At 32.0% G+C, this 22359-nt stretch overlaps 2 protein-coding genes across 2 annotated transcripts in view; both read left to right on the top strand.

Moving 5' to 3' along the window:
• Window positions 1-22359, top strand: part of LOC144836057 (uncharacterized) — a 107077-nt gene that overhangs the window by 66685 nt on the left and 18033 nt on the right. The window lies entirely within an intron of this gene.
• LOC144835386 (E3 ubiquitin-protein ligase TRIM45-like) lies at window positions 1703-11040 on the top strand. The gene is made up of 2 exons (XM_078690470.1): window positions 1703-1810; window positions 8798-11040. The coding sequence occupies exon 2, from the start codon at window positions 8809-8811 to the stop codon at window positions 10969-10971; it is 2163 nt and encodes a 720-aa protein (XP_078546596.1). The 5' UTR covers window positions 1703-1810; window positions 8798-8808; the 3' UTR covers window positions 10972-11040.

Consider the following 22359-nt stretch of genomic DNA (forward strand, 5'->3'; position numbering starts at 1 on the left):
GGTTATATTAAGAATATGAGATTGCTATTTTTAAATATAGTACCAGTTCTAAATATTATTTTACTTGCGAAAATATAATTTTAATTTATTTTGATGTTTATACAGTAGCAATTGTCAAATATATATTTCTAATTACTCTAGGTAACTTTACTTCTTCCATCATTGTATTGTATTTTTAATACTCTAAATATTAATCATTTTTAATGTAAAACATAATTAATTACATACTAATTAAATGTTTAATTGTAATTTAATATAAATGTTATGCAAATGTGAGGCACTAATCTTAGATGACAAAAAATATGTACCTTATTAATGACTAATTACATTACATTTAATTTTACATCGTAGTTAGCTTGATTTGAATTGAATTGAAAATAAATGTTTAGTCCATTTGTTTTAATGGCTGCTGTGGTCGGGTTAGAGATGTGTTGAAATAAGTTGGTTTGAGGAAGCCTAAAAATGTCATGAAATAAAGTATTGTACATTTAAATTACAAATAGAAGAAAAAATAAATTTTAAAAATAACAAAAAAATTGCATGTGTATTGTAGTTCAACCGTATTATGCTATTACAAATGAATATCTTAATTACGATAACCCATACCAGTGCTACTAATTTACTGTTAATAATGAAGAAGCTACATCGTTATTCTTCTACCTGTCATTCGTTGATATTGTCTAGGAATCGGTATCAGACTGCTGCTACTAATTTAATACTGAATAAGAATGAGAAAGCTACACCGTTACTCCCTACCTACCACTCTGACTTTGAAGAACAAATAACTAATATTTTAAATATCATTAGGCACCACAGCACATTTGGAAAGAAAAAATGTGTTTTAAATATTCCAAAATAAGTGGGTTTATACTGAAACACATCGAAAAGGACCGACTGTCAGAATACAACAAAAGTTTCCTGTTGACGTTATAGGCTTTATGAAATAAATCTATTTGCATACAAACTTGACAAAAAAAATGGTTGAATGTACAGCCCGATGGTTGTAATGTCGTAAATTAAGTTTCAACAGTCATGCACACTATTTAATAATTTACGTCCGCATACCAAAGATACAATAACCAAACAAGAACAGAGAATACATATCAAAAAACGTCACAAGTCTACAACGTGATTTCACGTTACATGAGGATTATTCTGCATTTAATCGTAGTTATTATACTTACAAATTATAACAAGTACGATATTGTCATTTCTTTGGAATATGTGTTTATTGTGGTAGTTTATCAATGTAATCAATTTAAACATGTTAAACCTACAGACAAACAAAACAAAGTCATATTATGAGCCCTCTTTGAGAGTAGGGTAAAAATAACTTTTTAACCCTTTATTATAATCATTGTGGTGTCTTTCGCAGGCCTATATGATTCTTAACGTTTCCGCTGTGTACAACACAAAATTCTGTTAATAGACTTCTGTATATAGACGAATCAATATGCTATAATAAAACGTCACAGGAAGCATGACTACATTAGTAATTCATATCGGAACCATTTTGTTTCAACTTACATATGAGAGCATTTGTGCCTGTCTACAAAAACAAAGACTAATCAATTGACAAACACAAACGTAAGTTAGTATAAAAGTTCTTCAGCCATTCTGTTCAGAGGTTTTATTTGTTTAATTGTGTTTGCACATCCAACGGCAAGTAACTCACTAATACAGGATAGATACGCTATGTTGTTTGTATTAACCAAATCTTATTTGAGGCTTAGGGAGTGAGGTAGAAAACAGTTGTGAGTTAACCCTCGCTAAGATTGGATCTTGGAAGGCAAGAACGTTAACAAACAAGGTAAGGCTCTTTTACAAGCTACTACTTTGCTCTTTGACAACATTCGCCCTTTCAGAAGAATGGGTTAAAACACACTTTATTTTATTTATTATATAAATAATAAATGTGCTATTCAACTCGTTGAACATTCAATTGTTCAACTAAATGTTCTCACAAATCAACGAATGCAATACATTCACTAGTTAACACACCTACTATTTATAAGTAAACTTCAATTCAAATAATCATCTGCTTCCATCTTGAATCGAATAATATCGAAGGCTAGGCCATGCACACAATTATCCCGAAAAAATAGTGAATAGTTATCACTATAGTATTAGTGACTATTTCAGTGATAAATGCAAATTTGGGGAATGCGTTTTACCACAATACGCACATCAATTAAAATAAAAAGGAAATAACCTTTACACATTAAAGCTTTATTGTTTATTATTCACAGATCAATCCAATATGGCTACCAGTGACCTGGCTAAATTTCTAGAATGTATTGATGAGAAGGTTCTAGAGTGCCAAATATGCTTTAATCGACTCAACGAACCCAGAACCTTAACATGTCTTCACAGCTTCTGTCTGAGTTGTCTTGACAACTGGTTGAAGAAAACTAACAAAGTAAGCTGTCCAACTTGCTCCAAATCTTATCAGATTCCAGAGGGCGGTCTAAAGAAATTACCACCAAACACGTTTCTAAATCATTTGTTAGAAACAATTAAACCATTTTCGAATACAGATCAAATAAAATGTTTTTGTGGAAAGAAACGTCAAGGTAAAACCTACTGTCATGATTGCAGACGATATTTATGTCACGATTGTAGTGACCATCATCAGAACATACCAGCTTGCAAAAACCACAAGTTGCATTCAGTGGAAGGAAGATGTTCGATCTATGAGTGTAAGTGAAATCAATGCGATGCACCCGCCTCTGTGTTCCGTCCACAATGAACCTTTAACTGTGTTTTGTAAAATATGCAATATTGCTATTTGTATATATTGTTCGATAATTGATCATAAGGAATGGGAAGGAACAGACAAGCACGCGACCATCAGTATAACGGATGCGTTTAAAACTTTTGAACAAACGTCAGCAGGATTGGAGAGAGAGGCAAAAAGATGTACAGCTAAATTAAATGATGATCTTAAAGTAATGACTGATTGTGTTAAGAAACTAGATGAAAACAGAGAAAATAGTTTGAGAGGAATTGAAAATCACGGAAAGGAATTGGTAACAAGAATAAAAGAAAGTGAAGACAAATTAAAAACTGAGGTGGAGGCTATGTACAAAATCAAGAGGAAGACAACTGATGCCGATATAGAGGATGTGACAACGACGATATCGTATATAAATACAAACATCAATTTGCTCCACCACCTAAGGAAGGGCAATGAAGGAACGGCAATGTTATCCGGTAATGACATAATTACAGCGCTGGATGATAGAATCAAGACAGTGCCCAAAACACAACATGATTTTAATGTTGAGATTAACTTTGTGAGAAACCATAAAAAAATGGCTTCATTTCAGAATGATATTGGAATGATTACAACGCTGAGGGCAGCAGACTGTTTGGAATTGAGAGGAGCTGAGAGTATGACAACTGGTCAAACAATTAATGTTAAAATAATAAAAACTGACGAATGTGAAATACATGCAAATGACTTAAAAGCTACATTGATAAAATCAACAGGAGAAACTATTATCCCTGAAATAAAAGAAGATGACAATGGTGACTATACTGTGATAGGTAGATGTAAAAGTGCAGGGACTTGCAAGGTTGATGTTAGAGTTGATGGTAAACATATTAAGAAGTCACCAATGACTATTAAAGTAGAGAAAGAAGGATTATTAAACAGTATGAAAATAGATAAATATGTTTATGATGTAGTTAAATATGGAGACGATTGCTTGCTTGTTTCATGTTTGGACAACGGCATTTACAAATACAAGCAATCAGGTAAATACATTGATAAGGTTACACTATCACAAGGTGTGTGTGTCTACAGCATGTTCCTAATGAACAATGGTAATATAGCATTCAGTGATTGGGGTAATAACTGCATCACAGTATGCACTGTGAATGGTGAGGTGGTTATATCATTTGGTAAGGAAAAGTTGACATATGCATGTGGTATTCATGTGAATGAAGCATCACGTGTCATGAATGTAGCTAATAATGATAATATAGCCATGTTTAACATTGAAAGTGGCAAACTGATTAAGAAAATAGCACCATGTGATAAAAAGGGTTTCCTTGGTATCATTGATGTCACCCTTACAAGACAAGGATATATTCTTGTACTTTGCTGTGACCAAAGCTGCTTAAAACTATTTGATAATGAAGGAAAGTTGATTAAAGTTCTTGTCGATAAGGGCAATGTAGATGGTAAGGTGAATTTACCAAGAGGAGTAGTAGTTGATGGTAATGACAATATCATAATATCAAGTTGCCACAAACTACAGCTATTTAGTAATAGTGGAAAGTTCATCAAAAGGATTGATAAAGCAGACGATGGAATCAACGATCCTCGAGGATTATTCATCATATCTCACCATCCACGTAGAGTAGCAATGGCAAATGGAGACAAAACAGTGAAAACATTTAATTATTAAATAAAGATTAATAAGCTTAGCTTCATTAAGCTTACGACATACACTTTATGGTTAAATAAATTACTAAAATCATATTCAAACCATAGTCAACATTATTAATTATTAATACAAAATAATAACTTATAAACAAAAAAATATAATAATAAAGGCGTATTCGCTATTTATTTCATAATATCACATTTTATTTGAATGCTGTGAAACTGTTTATTTTCAATTATCAGGTTCATGTAGTGATGGCGAATAACCCTGTATAATATTAACTGCATTAGTGTCTGTATAATTATTCTGTATAAGCAGGCCTATGTATTCTGCAAAAAATATACTATTAATTTACATCAACGTTTATAGCAATGTGTAATTCATAATTACTGTGTAATACATAATTTCTGTGTAATTCCTAATTTTTCTGGTAACTTTCAGTCTTTTATCATCATTGCATTGTAGTTTTACTTTATATATTTTTATTAGAAATAGAGGGTATATAATTAATTATAATAATAAATAATGTAAATGAACTTACTATTTTTGGTTAATTTGTGGTACAATAAAATAATTTAGGGTTTGACTTAATTTTATCTTTCTCCATCACTTCAGTTTTAGATATTGTGTGTTTGTGTAGGAAGGTAGACCGATAAAATTCGTACACGAATAAAAATATCTCTCACAAATTTTCGTCTTTTTTGTTTTTACATTCATAATGTATATTTTACTTTGATCTTAATCACAATGTTTTGAAAAATGTGTAGACCCAACATAAACAATATTAAATAACAACATAGACTCAAAGAGTATAAATACCATAGTGACGTTTCGTTGATATGGTGTCAACTACCTCAAATTACTGTTTGGATTGGTCTGTAAACACTTGGTGACGCTGTGAATTTTGTTGTACTAAATCATACTGGTTAAATTATTTGTAACGAAGAATTAAAAAATCCACGGGGTATTCATGTGGATGAAGCATCACGTGTAATGTATGTAGCTGATAATATGAATGTAGCCATGTTTAATATTGAAAAGTGGCAAACTGATTAAGAAAATAGCACAATGTGACACAACAGGGTTGAAATATATAAATATATTTATCTCTTACAAGAGAGGGATATATTCTATACTTTACTCTGTAAAAAAACTGCTTAAAACTATTGATAATGAAGGAAAGTTGATTAAAGTTCTTGTCGATGAGGGCGATGAAGATGGCAAGATGAAGAACCCAGGAGGAGTACTAGTTGAGTTGGCACAAACTACAGCTATTTTAGTAATAGTGGAAAGTTCATTAAAAGGATTGATAAAAAAGAAGGAATCATGTTTCCTCAAGGATTATGCATCATATCTCACCATCCACGTAGAGTAGCAGTGGCAAATTATGGTGATAAAAATGTAAAAATATTATTAAATTATTAAACAATGATTATAGATACTAGCACATATTATCATTAAAGTTTAGAATATTTATGTTTAAATAAGTTTTTCTTATATTGGAACATAAATTAATTTGTAAACTTTTGATTATATTAAGAATATGAGATTGCTATTTTTAGTCGCGTGGACGCGACTCAATAGTTCACTATGTCGGTCGGTCGGTCTGTCGGTCTGTCGGTCCGGTATCACTATGCGTTTTATCGCTTTTATGTACTTTTTGAACTGTTTTGATGTACAGACAAGTTTTAAAGTACATTACTTTTTGAAAGTTCATTTTTTTCTGAGAGCACGCGACTTATGGCTGTTGGCCTTGTTTAATATAGTACCAGTTCTAAATATCATTTTACTTGACTAAATATAATTTTAATTTACATTGATGTTTATAAACTGTAGCAACTGTAAATATATATTTCTAATTACTCTAGGTAACTTTAGGCCTACTTCTTCCATAATTGCATTGTATTTTTACTTTAAATATTAATCATTTTTAATGTAAAACATAATTAATTACATACTAATAATTGTTTAATTGTAATTTAGTATAAATATTAAGCAAATTTTATGCACTAATCTTATAAGGCAAATAATATGTACCTTAATAATGATTTAAGTTTACATTGTATTTTGCTTGATTTTAAATGAAGTTCATTTTTTTAATTGCTGCTGTGTTTAGATGGTCGGGTTAGGGATGAGTTGAAATAAGTTGGTTTGAAGAGGCCTAAATATGTCATGAAAAAACTACTTTACATTTTATTACAAATAGAGAAGAAAAAATAAATAAAAAAATAACAAAAAATTGCATGTGTATTCTAGTTCAACCGTATATGTTACAAATGAAAACAAAATATGAGCATCTTGATAACGATACCAGTGCTACTAATTCACTGTTAATAAAGAAGCTACATCGTTTTTCTTCTACCTGTCATTCGTTGATATTGTCTAGGTATAGGTATGAGACTGCTGCTACTAATTTTATACTGAATAAGAATGATAAAGCTACACCGTTACTTCCTACCTACCACTCTGACTTTGAAAAACACAAATATTTTAAATATCATTAGGCACCACAGCACATTTTGAAAGACAAAATGTGTTTTAAATAATTCCAAATTTAGTGGGGTTATACTGAAACACATCGAAAAGAACCGACTGTCAGAATACAATAACGTTTCCTATTGACGTCATAGGCTTATGAAATAAATCTATTTGTATACAAACTTGACAAAAAAAATGGTTGACTGTATAGACCGATGTTTGTAATGACGTAAATCATTGTGAAGGCGATATGCTTGCATTTAGCAAAATACGATGTCACACAATGCATTTCAGTTTTCCAAAAAAAATTACCAAGTTTCAACAATCATGCACACTATTTAATAATTTACGTCCGCATGCTAAAAATACAATAACCAAACAGGAACAGAGAATACATATAAAACAAACATCACAAGTCTACAACGTGATTTCACGTTACATGAGGATAATTCTGCATTTAATCGTAGTTAATAAAGTACAAATTATAAAAAGTACGATATTGTCATTTCTTTGGAATATGTGATTATTGTGGTAGTTTATCAATGTAATCAATTTAAACATGTTAAACCTACAGACAAACAAAGCCATAGTATGAGTAGGGTAAAAATAACTGATTAACCCTTTGATTATCATTGTGGTGTATTTCGCAGGCCTATATGATTCTTAACGTTTCCGCTGGGTACAGCACAACATTCTGTTAATAGACTACTGTATATAGACGAATCAATATGCTATAATAAAACGTCACAGGAAGCATGACTACATTAGTAATTCATATCGGAACCATTTTGTTTCAACTTACATATGAGAGCATTTGTGCCCGTCTACAAAATCAAAGACTAATCAATTGACAAACAAAAACGTCAGTTAGTATAAAAGTTCTTCAGCCATTCTGTTCAGAGGTTTTATTTGTTTAATTTTGTTTGCACATACATCGGCAAGTAACTCACTAATACAGGATAGATAAGCTATGTTGTGCTTTTTAACCAAATCTTATTTGAGGCTTAGAGAGTGAGGTTAAAAAACAGTTGTGAGTTAACCCTCGCTAAGATTGGATCTTGGACCTTGGAAGGAAAGAACAAACAAGGTAAGGCTATTTTACTACTGCCTTGCTCTTTTGTCAACACTTTCCGTCTCAGAAGAATGGGTTAAAAAACACTTCATTTTATATATTATATAAATAATAAATGTTCATGGGTTAAATGTCTTGCTGTCCTATTCAAGTCGTTGAACATTAAATTATTCAACTAAATATTCTCACAAATCAGCGAATACAATACATTCACTAGTTAACACACCTGCTATTTATAAGTAAACTTCAATTCAAATAATCATCTGCTTCCATCTTGAATCGAATAATATCGAAGGCTAGGCCATGCACACAATTATCCCTCTGATTTTGGCCGCGGGAGCTGAGCTGCAAATGTATACTAATAAAGGTGTGACACTTAGGTGTGATAACATATTAATCGTTGGTAGCTAGTATTATATTAGTGATATCATAGTTTGTCTGTATAAAATAATACATAAACCAAATAAACCAATCATGCTGGCATAGCATAATACTATGCACTAAAGTAACAAGAAATATGACGAAACTCTTTTACGTTCATATCGGAACCATTTTTTTAAAGATCTGAGAGCATTTGTTTTTTTTTAACTGTGTCGCAATATCTCGTTTTTTTCCCTAAAAATAGTAAATAGTTACTATAGTATTAGACTATTTCAGTGATAAAGACTAATTAGGAATGTTCATTAAAATCATTTACCGAATAGTACATACTGTAAATATATTAGAAATCCCCGTTCCTATTGTATTTGGGGAATGCGTTTAACCACAATACGCACATCAATTAAAATAAAAAGAAAATAACAAATATGCATTTTGTTTTACACATTAAAGGTATATTATTTATTGTTCACAGATCAATCCAATATGGCTACCAGTGACCTGGCTAAATTTCTAGAAGATATTGATGAGAAGGTTCTAGAGTGCCGAATATGCTTTAATCGACTCAATGAACCCAGAACCTTAACATGTCTTCACAGCTTCTGTTTGAGTTGTCTTGACAACTGGTTGAAGAAAACTAACAAAGTAAGCTGTCCAACTTGCTCCAAATCTTATCAGATTCCAGAGGGCGGTCTAAAGAAATTACCACCCAACACGTTTCTTAATAATTTGTTAGAAACAATTGAACAGTTTTCAAATACAGATGAGATAAAATGTATTTGTAGTAAGGAAGGTCGATCTAAAACCTACTGTCAGGAGTGCAGACGGTATTTGTGCCACATTTGTAGTAATGCTCATAAGAACATTCCAGCTTGTAAAAACCACAAGTTGCATTCAGTGGAAGATGTTCGATCTATGAGTGTAAGTGAAATCAATGCCATGCACCCGCCTCTGTGTTCTGTCCACAATGAACCTTTAACTGTGTTTTGTAAAATATGCAATGTTGCCATTTGTATACACTGTTCGATCATGGATCACAAGGAATGGGAGGGAAAAGACAAACACGTGACTATCAGCATAAAAGATGCGTTTAAAACATTTAAACAAACATCAGCAGGATTAGAGAGAGAGGCAAAAAGATGTATAACTAAATTAAAGTATGATCTTAAAGTAATGACTGATCGTGTTAAGAAACTAGATGAAAACAGAGAAAAGAGTTTGAAGGGAATTCAAAACCACGTCAAGGATTTGGTAACAAGAATAAAAGAAAGTGAAGACAAATTAAAAACTGAGGTGGAGGCTATGTACAAAATCAAGAGGAAGACTACTGATGCCGATATAGAGGATGTTACAACGACGATATCGTATATCAATACAAACATCAATTTGCTCCATCACTTAGGGAAGGGCAATGAAGCAACGGCAATGTTATCCGGTAATGACGTCATCACAGCACTGGATGATAGGATCAAGGCAGTACCTAAAACAAAACCTGATGTTAATGCTGAGATTAAATTTGTTAAAAGCAATCAACAAATTAATTCATTACAGAAGGATATCGGAATTGTAACACAATCAAGGGCAGGCTATTTAGAATTAAAAGGAGCTGAGAGTATGACATTACCAACAATTGATGTTAAAATAATAAAAACTGACGAATGTGAAATACATGCAAACGACTTAAAAGCTACATTGACACAACCAACGGGAGAAACTATCATCATTCAAGTTGAAGAAGAAGACAATGGTGACTATACTGTGATAGGTAGATGTACAAGTGCAGGGATTTGCAAGGTTGATGTTAGAGTTGATGGTGAACACATTAAGAAGTCACCAATGACTATTAAAGTAGAGAAAGAAGGATTATTAAACAGCATACAAATAGCCCCGGTTAGTTTTTCTGCTGTTCAAGATGTAGTTAAATATGGAGACGATTGCTTGCTTGTTTCATGTTGGGACAATGCAATTCACAAATACCAGCAATCAGGTAAATACATTGGTAAGGTTACACTATCAGAGGGTGTGCGTGTCTACAGCATGTTTCTAATGAACAATGGTAATATAGCATTCAATGATCTTGGTAACAAATGCATCACAGTATGCACTATGAATGGTGAGGTGGTTAAATTATTTGGTAATGGAGAGTTGACAGCTGCACGTGGTATTCATGTGGATGAAGCATCACGTGTCATGTATGTAGCAAATAATAAGAATTTAGCCATGTTTAACATTGAAAGTGGCAAACACATTAAGAAAATAGCACAATGTGATACTACGGGTTCTGGATTTATAAATATCATTGATGTCAACCTTACAAGACAAGGAAATATTCTTGTACTTTACTGTAAACAAAGTTGCTTAAAACTATTTGATAATGATGGAAAGTTTATTAAAGTTCTTGTCGATGAGGGCGATGAAGATGGTAAGGTGAAGATCCCATCGGAAGTAGTAGTTGATGATAATGACAATATCATAATATCAAGTGACCACAAACTACAGCTATTTAGTAATAGTGGAGAGTTTATTAAAAGGATTGATAAAGCAGACGATGGAATCAACAATCCTCGAGGATTATGCATCATATCCCACAATCCACGTAGAGTAGCAATGGCAAATATAGACAAAACAGTAAAAATATTCAATTATTAAATAATGATTAATAAGCTTAGCTTTATTAAGCTTACGACATACCATTGTATGGTTAAATAAAACACTAAAATCATATTCAACCCATAGTGAACATTATTAATTATTAATTAAAAATAATAACTTGTGAACAAAATAATTATAATAAAAAAGGCGTAATCGCTATTTAATAATACATTTTATTTGAATGCTGTGAAGTTGTTTAGTTTCAATTATCAGGTTTATGTAGTGATGTCGAATAATGCTGTATAATATTAACTGCATTCGTATGAATGTTGTATAAATAAGCAGGCCTATGCATTCTGCAAAAATATACTATTAATTTACATTAACGTTTATAGCAATTTGTAATTCATAATGACTGTGTAATTCATAATTACTGTGTAATTCTTAATTTCTCTAGGTATCTTTCATTCTTTTATCATCATTGCATTGTAGTTTTACTTTATTTTTATTAGAAATAGGGGGTCTATAATTAATTATAATAATAAATAGGGGGTCTATAATTAATTATAATAATAAATAGGGGTCTATAATTTATTATAATAATAAATAGGGGGTCTATAATTTATTATAATAATAAATAGGTGGTCTATAATTAATTATAATAATAAATAGGGGGTCTATAATTAATTATAATAATAAATAGGGGGTCTATAATTAATTATAATAATAAATAATGTAAATGAACTTACTATTTTTGGTTAATTTGTGGTACAATAAAATAGTTTAGGTTTTTACTTAATTTTATCTTTCTCCATCGCTTCAGTTTTAGATATTGTGTGTTTGTGTTGGAAGGTAATCCGACCAAATTCGTACAAAAATAAAAATCTCAGTCACAAATTGTCGTCTTTTTGTTGTTTTTTTTTTTTACATCCATGTCTATGTTACATTGATCTGAATCACAATGTTTTCCAATGTCTGTAGACCAAACATAAAGAAATATATTCATCAGGTTCCGAATGCAAAACAAACTGAACTATTTTACTATTTTGTTGAACCAAAAAATAGACGCAAAGAGTCTAAATATCTTAGTGACGTTTCGTTGACATGCTGTCAACTTCCTCAAACTAGTGTTTTGATTGGTCTGTAAAATATTGGTGACGATGTGTTGCGCCACCAGTCGTCCTGTTGTCGACAGGTACAGTACTGTATAACTTTTAAGATTACTTAGAGCTATAATTATTTCTTTATGTTGAGAAATATTTGCATTACGGCCAAGATTTGAATTAGAATATTAGTTTAAAATGTTCATTTAACGTTTACACACATTGGAACACTTAAAGGTATAGGTATACAAAGTCTATTTAACGTTTACATACCTCGGAACACAATCGAGATCATACAATCATTTGAACGATTATTCCAATACCGTATTTATTAGTATTCGCTTATTCGAGGTATTCGTTTATTTTTTGGGTGAAATGTGGTAACACATTTAATATCGAAAAGTGATAATATACAGTAAAAATTGTTTCGAAATGATTTGTAACCTGTATATTATCTTGTCAATTAATAAATTCTACTACAAATAGAAATGTATAATATGCTTTTGGCGGGGTGTTTATTCAAGAAAATAAATAAAGACCCGAGGAGTTTATTCAAAATGATGTTTTATGGGGGAGTTTATTCGACGGAGGCGTTTATTCAAAGCGCGGGCCGTTTACTCGAATAAACACGGTATTTTATTTATGAAAAAATAGCTAAAAATAATATTATGTTGGCTCCAACAATAAATAAGGCCTCGTACATGAACCCCGTGACTGCTTTGTCACCCTTTTTTATCATCGATTCATTTCCAACTTGAATATTTTTCTAATTATTAAACTATGTACTTAAAATTCTGCAATAATGTAAGCAAAACAAACCATTGTTTAAAATCATATTAATTATGGACTGACGTTGACTGAAGACAGAAAATAGCATTCAAACAGTACTAACCAGTTTTGAGTCTTGACCCGTGTTAAACTTACAAATTTAAAAGAAACAAATAATGCTTGCAATATATACATAAGGCTCAAAAGAAATGGGATAATGTGAAAGAAAAATTATTATTAAATTATATTTTTTTTAAGCTATAAGTTTTAAAGTCTTTTTTTACAAATTTACTGTAGGAACTTTTAAGTACCGTATTGTATAGCAATGTTTTATATTTTAATAATATGTATTTTTATATGTTACTAAATGTTTCGAACGAAATAAAAGTCGGTTTCTCCACGAAAGAGAGAAAAAAAAATACTCTAAATATGCAATTTAGAGGTGAAACATTTACCTTAATGAAAGCATCGTGTTTGTCTAACTTCAAATCTGTTTTGACTAAATATTTTCAAAATATAGTTTGGCATATATGGCGTTTCATACGTATAGCATTTCTAAAATACAGTATTTCCAGACAACAATCGAAACGCTGACTGGTGAGCTACCATAAAAAAGTCAATATCTACAGACTTTATGGGGAAAGTCTAGTATCATGTTTACAATTAGGGGTCAATTTACAGTACGTCTAAAATTGATTTCTAAACGATGTATTAATAACAATTAAACTCACGATAGAAAAGGGGGTAATTAGAGGTTAGGTGGCATGGAGGTCATTGTACATCTAAAATTATTGCTAATAATTTACAAATTAAACCGCTAACAATATCGATATATTCACATCACGAAGACGTAAAGGAACTACTTCCAACTAATACTGTTTTGGTTTGCTTTTAACTTTTTTACAATTTCCTTTTAATTTCTTAATTGGTAAAATGTTATATGAAACAGTTTGTAATTGACGTACTACTTTGTACAAAAAAATACCCACTTTAGCAAATTTGGTTGCTATGGATTTGTATTTGCCTTGAATTGTTTATGTTTTATGTTGAAATAGAGATACCGAGACTTTCCCGTTTAAGAATATCTCAAGGACTGATTTGAGTGATTGTGTTATGGCTGACGATGGGACAATAAAAATATATAGTAAGAAAATTCCTGGGGGAAATGTAACCCTTTAACAAGGTATATAAAGCCCTCATATATATCGTATTATCGCCTGGTCTAGGCCTACTTACAGTATATAAAGCATACATATAAGTATCGCATCGTCTGATAATATGCCTACTTGAAGTCATAATTCTACAATACAGCAAACAACTTCAAATATGTTTGTATAGAGATCTCAACGGTAACAAACATGTTGTACATTGTATCCAGTGTAAAGTAAACATTATTATCTTATTTTTTATAGGCCCATTGCAAATATAAAGAGCAAATTCACAATTCACATGACTAAAACTGATTTTTAACTGAAATACGTTTTAACAATCATTTCATCATTACTCAACTTAACCACCAGCGTAGCCTCACAGCTGATGTCAGGAATCAAGTAATACCGTAACTAGATATACCGAAACTGTTATCTATTCTTAGTAAGTTCTTTTTTCTCGAACAACAATGTGTTTATTGTAATAAAAAGTTAGGCTATAGTCTAAAACTATGTTTGGTTTGGTGTTGGTACACCAGATACTTAAGTGCTACGGGTGTGTTTCCTCACTTATTTATCGCGTGCAGGATTTTGGAATTCCTTAACATGGATTATACCATTCAGGGTAGTGTTCATGAGCATAGATTTAAATAAGTGTAGGCCCATTCCAATTGTATTATACAGACTTTCTCAAGCGAAGCTTATCCCCTCATGCAGGATTTCGGAATTTCTTAAAATGGATTATACCGTTCAGGGTAGTGTTCGTGAGCCTAGATTTATATAAGTGTAGGCCCATTCCAATTGAAATAAAACAATAGGGTACTAGTTTCCTTGCCTTCGGTGTACCAGCCAGTACAGTCAGTGTTACAACTTCTAATAGCTATTATTATTCATTTCAGGCTATCGGATTGCAAATCTATCACATTATGGGGTGTGGGTCTTCCAAAAGTACGACTACATCAAGTATAGTAAATGCAACTCATATTCCTGATAGGCATATTAAAGTTTGTAATACTGCAGATGAAGAAACAACGAAAAAAACAAGCAATAAAGAACGTCAGCTTACACCTTATAGTGATGCCTGCCAAGCCTTTCATTTCTTTACACCCGAACATAAAGCCATCTATCCTGGCTTTGATACCGTGAATCGTCTTGATCAATATGTGGAGAAGGTAGGTACTTCACATCATAGAAGTCCTATAGGCCTAATTGGTAAAGTATTGGGTTTGTGGTCCTTTTTTTCCAAAATTAACTACAGACATGTAACAGGTTACATGCACGTTTTGACTTTGTAATTTAGCTCACTTTTGTGCATTTGCTGCTTTGACTTTCTTCATTTTCTTTTATATACCGGTAATGTTTTGGCAATACAAGGGAAAAAAAAACTCTCGATATTTTGATAAACCAGTCTCTAAATATTAATATGTTAGGCCTACTGCAATTTCCTTAACATTAACATACAAATTAGCCTATAGGCCTACAATTGTTTAAATGCAAAAAAAATCCATTCTTATTTCCGTTTACAATGAATACGCTTGGTTCTTTATGTGAACTGAATATTATATAATAGAATAACTTCTTAATTAAGAATTACTTCCACAGTAAATCAATCATCCATACACATCTAACTTAGAGGTCTACGTACTTTTTACCTTCATTTAATACACGTAAATTACTGCTTTAGAGTGATGATTTTGTCGCCTATATGCCTATTCTTTAAATAACATGTGATGTTACATGCTTGTATAGGCCCCAGAACCACTAAAACGGAACATTAAAGGTTTAGTGGACTATTTGATGAAGCCAACATCAGGCGACTATGATAAGGCGCGCGTAATAATACGATGGATAGCTACCAATATAAAGTATGACGTTAACTACCTGGCAACCGGCCAACGCGGCTCATCAGATCCCCAGGACGTGTTGAACGAATGTACTGGTGTCTGCGCGGGATATTCAAATCTGGTCTTCGCAATGTGTCGGTAAGAAAAACACTCTACATACTATTTGAACATTAGTTTTGGTTGTGATAAAAAACATGACAAACCGAAAATGAAGTAATTGGTAGCAAAATAAATTCTACAAAATAATATAAAAATATAAACAATTGTAATTGTAATACTATTTTTTCCTAGGCCTACATAAGCAGTACATAGTAGGTCTACATATACACAAACTAATTAACAATTTTAGCTCATTTCATTTTCTTCATAATGTATAAAACAAGTGACTTAGAAAAATTAATTAACATCATCCGTGTTGATCCGTTTTTAACAAGGAAAATATATTTCTAATTTTAGATTGTGTGATCTACCTTGTGAGAAAATTTCAGGTATAGTAAAGAAATACAAAATCGGCGATGACGTGAATGGAAGAAAACGAATATCCAGACATATGTGGAATCGCGTCAAGATATCAAATACGTGGTTTTTGTGCGATGCCACTTGGGCATCTGGTTTTGTAGGTATATACCCTGTATAAACAAATACAAATACATTTATTCATCAAATCACAAATAACAATGAAATATTAGTATGTACGAAGTTTCAAGAAAATGATGGAATGAGGTCTCAGGAAACCAGGAGGTTTGTATGATAGAGAACCCAGATTATTTTTTTTAAGGTTGTACAAACTAATAGTTCAATTTTAACAGTAAAAAAGATAATGCAAAAAACTTCTTCTATCAATATGGCTGTGAGGTTCTCCTAAGAAACTTTAACATATACCTCTCTCAGCTACGGACGCACTGAGCCAGATTAAATTTAGTAACAACAATGAGTGGTAATCTTGATATTTTCATGTTGTAACAGAGAAAGTTAATGGCATATATACATATGTTTTCCGTTGGAACGAGGGCTACTTCCTGACACCGCCCGAAACGTTTCGTTATTCTCACAAACCAGACGACAGTGCACTTGCAATGGTTGAAGATCCAGTAAGTGATGTCGATGAATGGATGAATCAGGTGCGGGTATACCCATCAGCATATTTTTATAAGGTACATTTTTGTAAAAAAACAATTGCTTCCGACTGTTCACGTTTCCACATAATAATATACTTTACTAATGTTATATGTTTTAGGTGTCATGTGTAAAACCATCGCTAGCTGAAGGCTGTATAAAAACCGATTCCAATAGAATAGAGCTGATATTTCACAGCAAATACAAGATGACATACGAACATAATTTAAAATGCGAAGCAACGAATCAGACAGTTAAAAATTCGACAGCATTATTAGAAAACGAAAACACGGCAACATTATTACTACGTTTGCCACATGCTGGAGTTTATAAGATCATATTATTAGGTGAGCCTGTTTGTCTGTCGGACCGTGCGAAAAAAGATGGGCTTGATAAGCTAATGGCATTTATAGTGCATGCGACGGGTGTTACTGGTTCTCAACTATTTCCAGACTTTACATATTTTCTGGGATCAGTTTCAAGTTTTATCGACGGAGGATTTAAATCATCTGTAACATATCCTATTATTGAAACAGTAAATGGATACACTATATTTACAATCGAAAGACCAGAATGTGAGCCGATCACATTCAGTTTTAGAAACGACAATGGTAATGATCTTACAGAATATGTATTTGCAGATTCTTATCCAGAAAAGGTTATATTCAATGTAAGATGTCCTACCATTGGAGAATATTCGTTGAAACTGCGCGCCAGATTAAGCAAAGAACACGTGTCTATGAATCGATATGAGACCGGTGCTAGGTATTTGATACAGAACAAAAATGATACGCCGTTACTACCCTACTTGCCATTCCAACAATGGGGACCAAATGACAGATTTGACACTTATAAGATAATATTAGACACCACAAAAGGTTCTGAAATCGTATGCACCAACAAAGAAAGTAAGTTTGAAATACAGTATAATGAAAAAATGAAAATGAAAACACACAGATACTGTATTCCTTGAAAACTAAGGACAATGAAAAAGTACAAAAATGGGTTTATGCTGAAACACATCGACAAGGGTCAACTGTTAACATACAATTTCGATTTCGTGTTGTCGTCATTGGCTTTTATGAATTCAAACTATTTGCAAGAAAACCTGACACAACAACTAAAGACTCTATAGGCCGATGGCTTGTTAATGTTATTAAACCATATGAAGGCAACGTGTTTGCATTTAGCAAAAACAAAGCATGGGGGCCTTGTACATTTAAAATGATTGCTCATAATCTACAACTTAAATCGCCAACTTCTTCTACGATTTATCAAAAAGACGAAGAGCCTGGTTTAGTGATAGCTTCAACGATTAAACGACGAACAGGAATTACTTTTAAGTTTAAGAATGGCTCCGGTACTGATTTGAATGATTGTGTCGTGGCTGATTCTGTTCAACAAAATGATGACACAATATTATATACATTTAAGTTTTATCTACCCATGTGTGGGTTTTATTGTCTTGACGTGTTTAGTCAACTTAGTGGTACTTGCATTGGTAGTTGGTTAGTTGATGCTAAGAAAAAACAGTCACTACCACTTCCCTCAAACAAAAGCCGACCATGGGGCCCTGTACAGACCCTTTTTGACTATGGGTTTTCTGTTATTCAGCCAAAATCTGCCGTTATTTCATCTCCTCTAGGCAAGGACACAACACTGACTTTAACATCTGGTACCCGTGGAAAGATTCTTGGAAGATTGAATTTTCACAAGCAAACGGAAGATCTCAAAGATGAGTTTAATGTTTCTTATTCCACAGAAGATATACATCGTAATAAAATAGTTATAACGTTTAAATTAAGCAACATAGGTTACTATAGATTCAGGTTATTTATCAAAAACAAAGAAGAAGGTGAATTTAATTATGGTGGAGCCTGGCTTGTACACTGCATATGAGATACAAGTACAAGAAGAAAATTTCCAATAGCAATGATATGGTCAATTTTAATCTAGTATGGTAACAATTTTATAATAGATAGCCTGATTTACATTAGCTAATGGTAGGTTGACATGTGATACTTTCCTTATTATATCAGATTTTATTGTGATCAAGTTTGATATATCTATTATGCTGCCGTCCAGAATTCTCACGTACAAGTACAAAGTAATGACAACAATATAAGTTCATTCGTACTTCATTTACTACAACGATAGCCTTTCATGCTATACGTAGGTTACGTCGTTTTTACATGTATGTACATTACATTATCATTTTTATAAAGTAATCATGCATGACGAAGATTAACTAGCGCCATCACATAACTAGAAGAACGACTGTGTATTCACTCTCACAAACTGTATATCGCAATGTTTTCTAACTGGATTTAAGAAACATAATAATCAGAGTATTGAAATGTTTACTTTGTTGATAGGCTAAAGGCATATTTATACTAGGCCGATAATGATCGACAATAAATATATAAAACATGCATTTTTCATATATAAGAATTACTTAGAATGGTTAATAATCTATGGTGCTACTGGATATAATGATTACTAGTAGCAAATCCATCCTATGTTTAAAAAAAAGAAAAAAATAAAGTTGATAATATCTCGACGTTTCGGTTTTATGCTTCTACCCCAAAACGTCGAGATACTCTCAACTGTACATCATTTCCTTTTTGGAACACAAAGTGTACCACAAACCCGACTATACTGTTTATCCGAAATATACAAACTGTATTACGAAATGTTCCTATCTAGAGAAATCTAAATAGAATACCGAGAATCGGGTGGAATAGTGGAGAATGAGATTAAACAATATGTGACATTAAATAGAACAGCCATTACGTCTGTCATTGACGACGATGTAGGAATTCTGAATAGTTCCTCCATGGTTTAAGAAAGGCGCAAGAACTTATTTTAATCATTAATATTGCTGATTCTGTTCAACAAAACGAAAATTATATTAATATTATAATCTGTTTTCACGTGTTTGGTTAACCCAGTATAACAATGTATTACAGTTAGTTGATGTTAATAAAAAACAAAGTAATTGCTACCACTTCGAACCATGGGGTTCGTAGGCCTACAGATAATTTGTTTTTACTAGAGTATGGCTTCCTGTTAAACAGCCAACGCTGGTTGTTATTTTCTTTTAATCCCTGTTCGAGAGTGGGATAAAAATAACCAACTCTTTTCAATAATATCATTGTGCCTTAGTAAGTATATATTCAAACGTTTCGGCATAAAGCACAATATTGTGATATTTTATCAATAGACTGTGCATAAAAGACTCAATCATGCTAGTATAATACATTTACACTAACGGCACAACAACCATACCAATACAACTATTCAATCATATCGGATCCATTTTGAAAGCAATTCGGCTCGCCTGTCTACAACTATCAAACACTAATAATATATATTGGTAAAAGGTAAGTTACAGTAGTTAGTAAGTTCTTCGGTCTATCCTGTAGTAGACCTATTCTTGGTTAGGATTAGCACTGATTTTTAAAGTATCGTATTCAATTTTCTATAACATAGATCATCTTCATTCCGTATGTGTAAACATTGAATAATATCACGAATATTTATTTATACTTTCATAAGTCTCATTCATCTCTTCGGTTTTAATAGGCACTTTAAGATTGAGTGAACGTGCACACGACGGTCACGTTCACATGGGTCGTATTCGACTGTTCTCGTCGACAGATATAAGAACGTTTAGATTTAGTGGGCATTTACGTTGACGTGCCAGTGAACGTATGACGTAATGACCTTGGGATCTGACCTTGTAATCTCAATAATAGCACTCGTCCGTGTTGCTATTTCACCGCACTGGTACTCATGTCTTCAATAATTATGTTCGTTACCGGTTTTTCCTTACCATGAAATAGCGTTTTATTTTTAAAATTAATCTGCAATTTTAACCAACGTTATTAAATCGTTTTCAAAACGTTTCACAAAACGATCAATCTTCTGAACATTGTTCGAAGTGCTATAAAATGCCTTGTTCTGTTGATTCAAGTTTAGCTGTGCCATTTTGATACATTTCGCAAAAACGATTTTTATACAACGATAATATTAACGTGATGGTTTTACTTTATTGGAAACACATGTTGTGTTTGTAAATTTTGCATACATTTTTATAAAGTTTTTTGTGGCGTTTTTTCAAGGTTTTGATTTCTCTTGATTCATACCTTGTGTTTAGTTTTGTACAAAAATGTTTATAAAGTTTTGCTGCAAATGTATTGTCTTGAAAATGCAATGTTTATAAAGTCGTTTTAAAAACGCTTTTAAAAATTTGTAAAAAAACGCTTACATTTTATCTAAAGATTGGTAACAATTTAGTTTTTAAATAACGTTTTTTCAAGGTTTTGATTTATTAATACCTTTGTGTTTTTTCTATAACGTTTTTTCTATGTCTTTGTGTAACAATAATTTCCCATAAACTGCAATGTTAAAAACAACGTTTTAAAATCGTTTTTAAAACGTTTCGAAAAGACGATCACACTGTTCTGAAATTTGGTAATTATTTCGCTATATTATAACGTTCTTTAAACGTTTTGATTTCGTTCTTCTGTTTGACAGACTTTTTTTAGTGTTTTGCATTCGTTATTATAACGTTTTTTTCTATGTCTTCGTGTAACGTAATTTCCCATAAACTGCAATGTTAAAAACAACGTTTTAAAATCGTTTTTAAAACGTTTCAAAAAGACGATCACAACTGTTCTGAAAATTTGTAATTATTTCGTTATATTATAACGTTCTGTAGGCCTAAACGTTTTGATTTCGTTCTTCTGTTTGACAGACTTTTTTAGTTTTTTGCATTCATTATTATAACGTTTTTATAACGTTTTGATGCAAACGTTGTTCGAGTATAAAATTTATTTCTACACAGAAACGTTGAAGAAACGTGTTTAAAACGTTTTAGAAAAACCAAACCTTAAAAAACCCAAATGCAAACGTTTCGATTACGTTTTACAAACGTTTTGTGTTTGCTGGGTCATAGTTCGTCAAAAATCAAAAAGCTCTCTAGTAATGGGTTAAGGATAGTAATAAGTATATCATACAATTCTACTATGTAAGTAATGATAATACAAAGTTTATTAAAAACGATTGATAACAGCACCTTATCAGTCGTATCACACCATCCACGTACACCGACAGTGACAAATGATGACAAAACAAATATGTATACTTATAAATTGACTGAGTGCTAGATTTGTCCTAAGTACTATACTGTATCTAGTTATTTATACTGTATCTTTTTACGTTGTTGGTATTCCGTTACAAGCTATGTTCTTAACTAGATGTGATTCCAGCCCAAATTCCCGAATAATTTGTTAGAAACAATTGAACAGACGGTATTTGTGCCACAATTGTAGTGATGCTCATAAGAACATTCCAGCTTGTAAAAACCACAAGTTGCATTTAGTGGAAGATGTTCGATCTATGAGTGTAAGTGAAATCAATGCAATGCACCCGCCTCTGTGTTCTGTCCACAATGAACCTTTA

This window comes from Antedon bifida, chromosome 2, assembly GCF_963402885.1.
Source record: "Antedon bifida chromosome 2, ecAntBifi1.1, whole genome shotgun sequence".
NCBI classification, from domain to species: Eukaryota; Metazoa; Echinodermata; class Crinoidea; order Comatulida; family Antedonidae; genus Antedon; species Antedon bifida.

Excerpts from the sequence above, each read along its gene's own strand:
- LOC144835386 (XM_078690470.1), top strand. The coding sequence starts at position 8,809 with ATGGCTACCAGTGACCTGGCTAAATTTCTAGAAGATATTGATGAGAAG.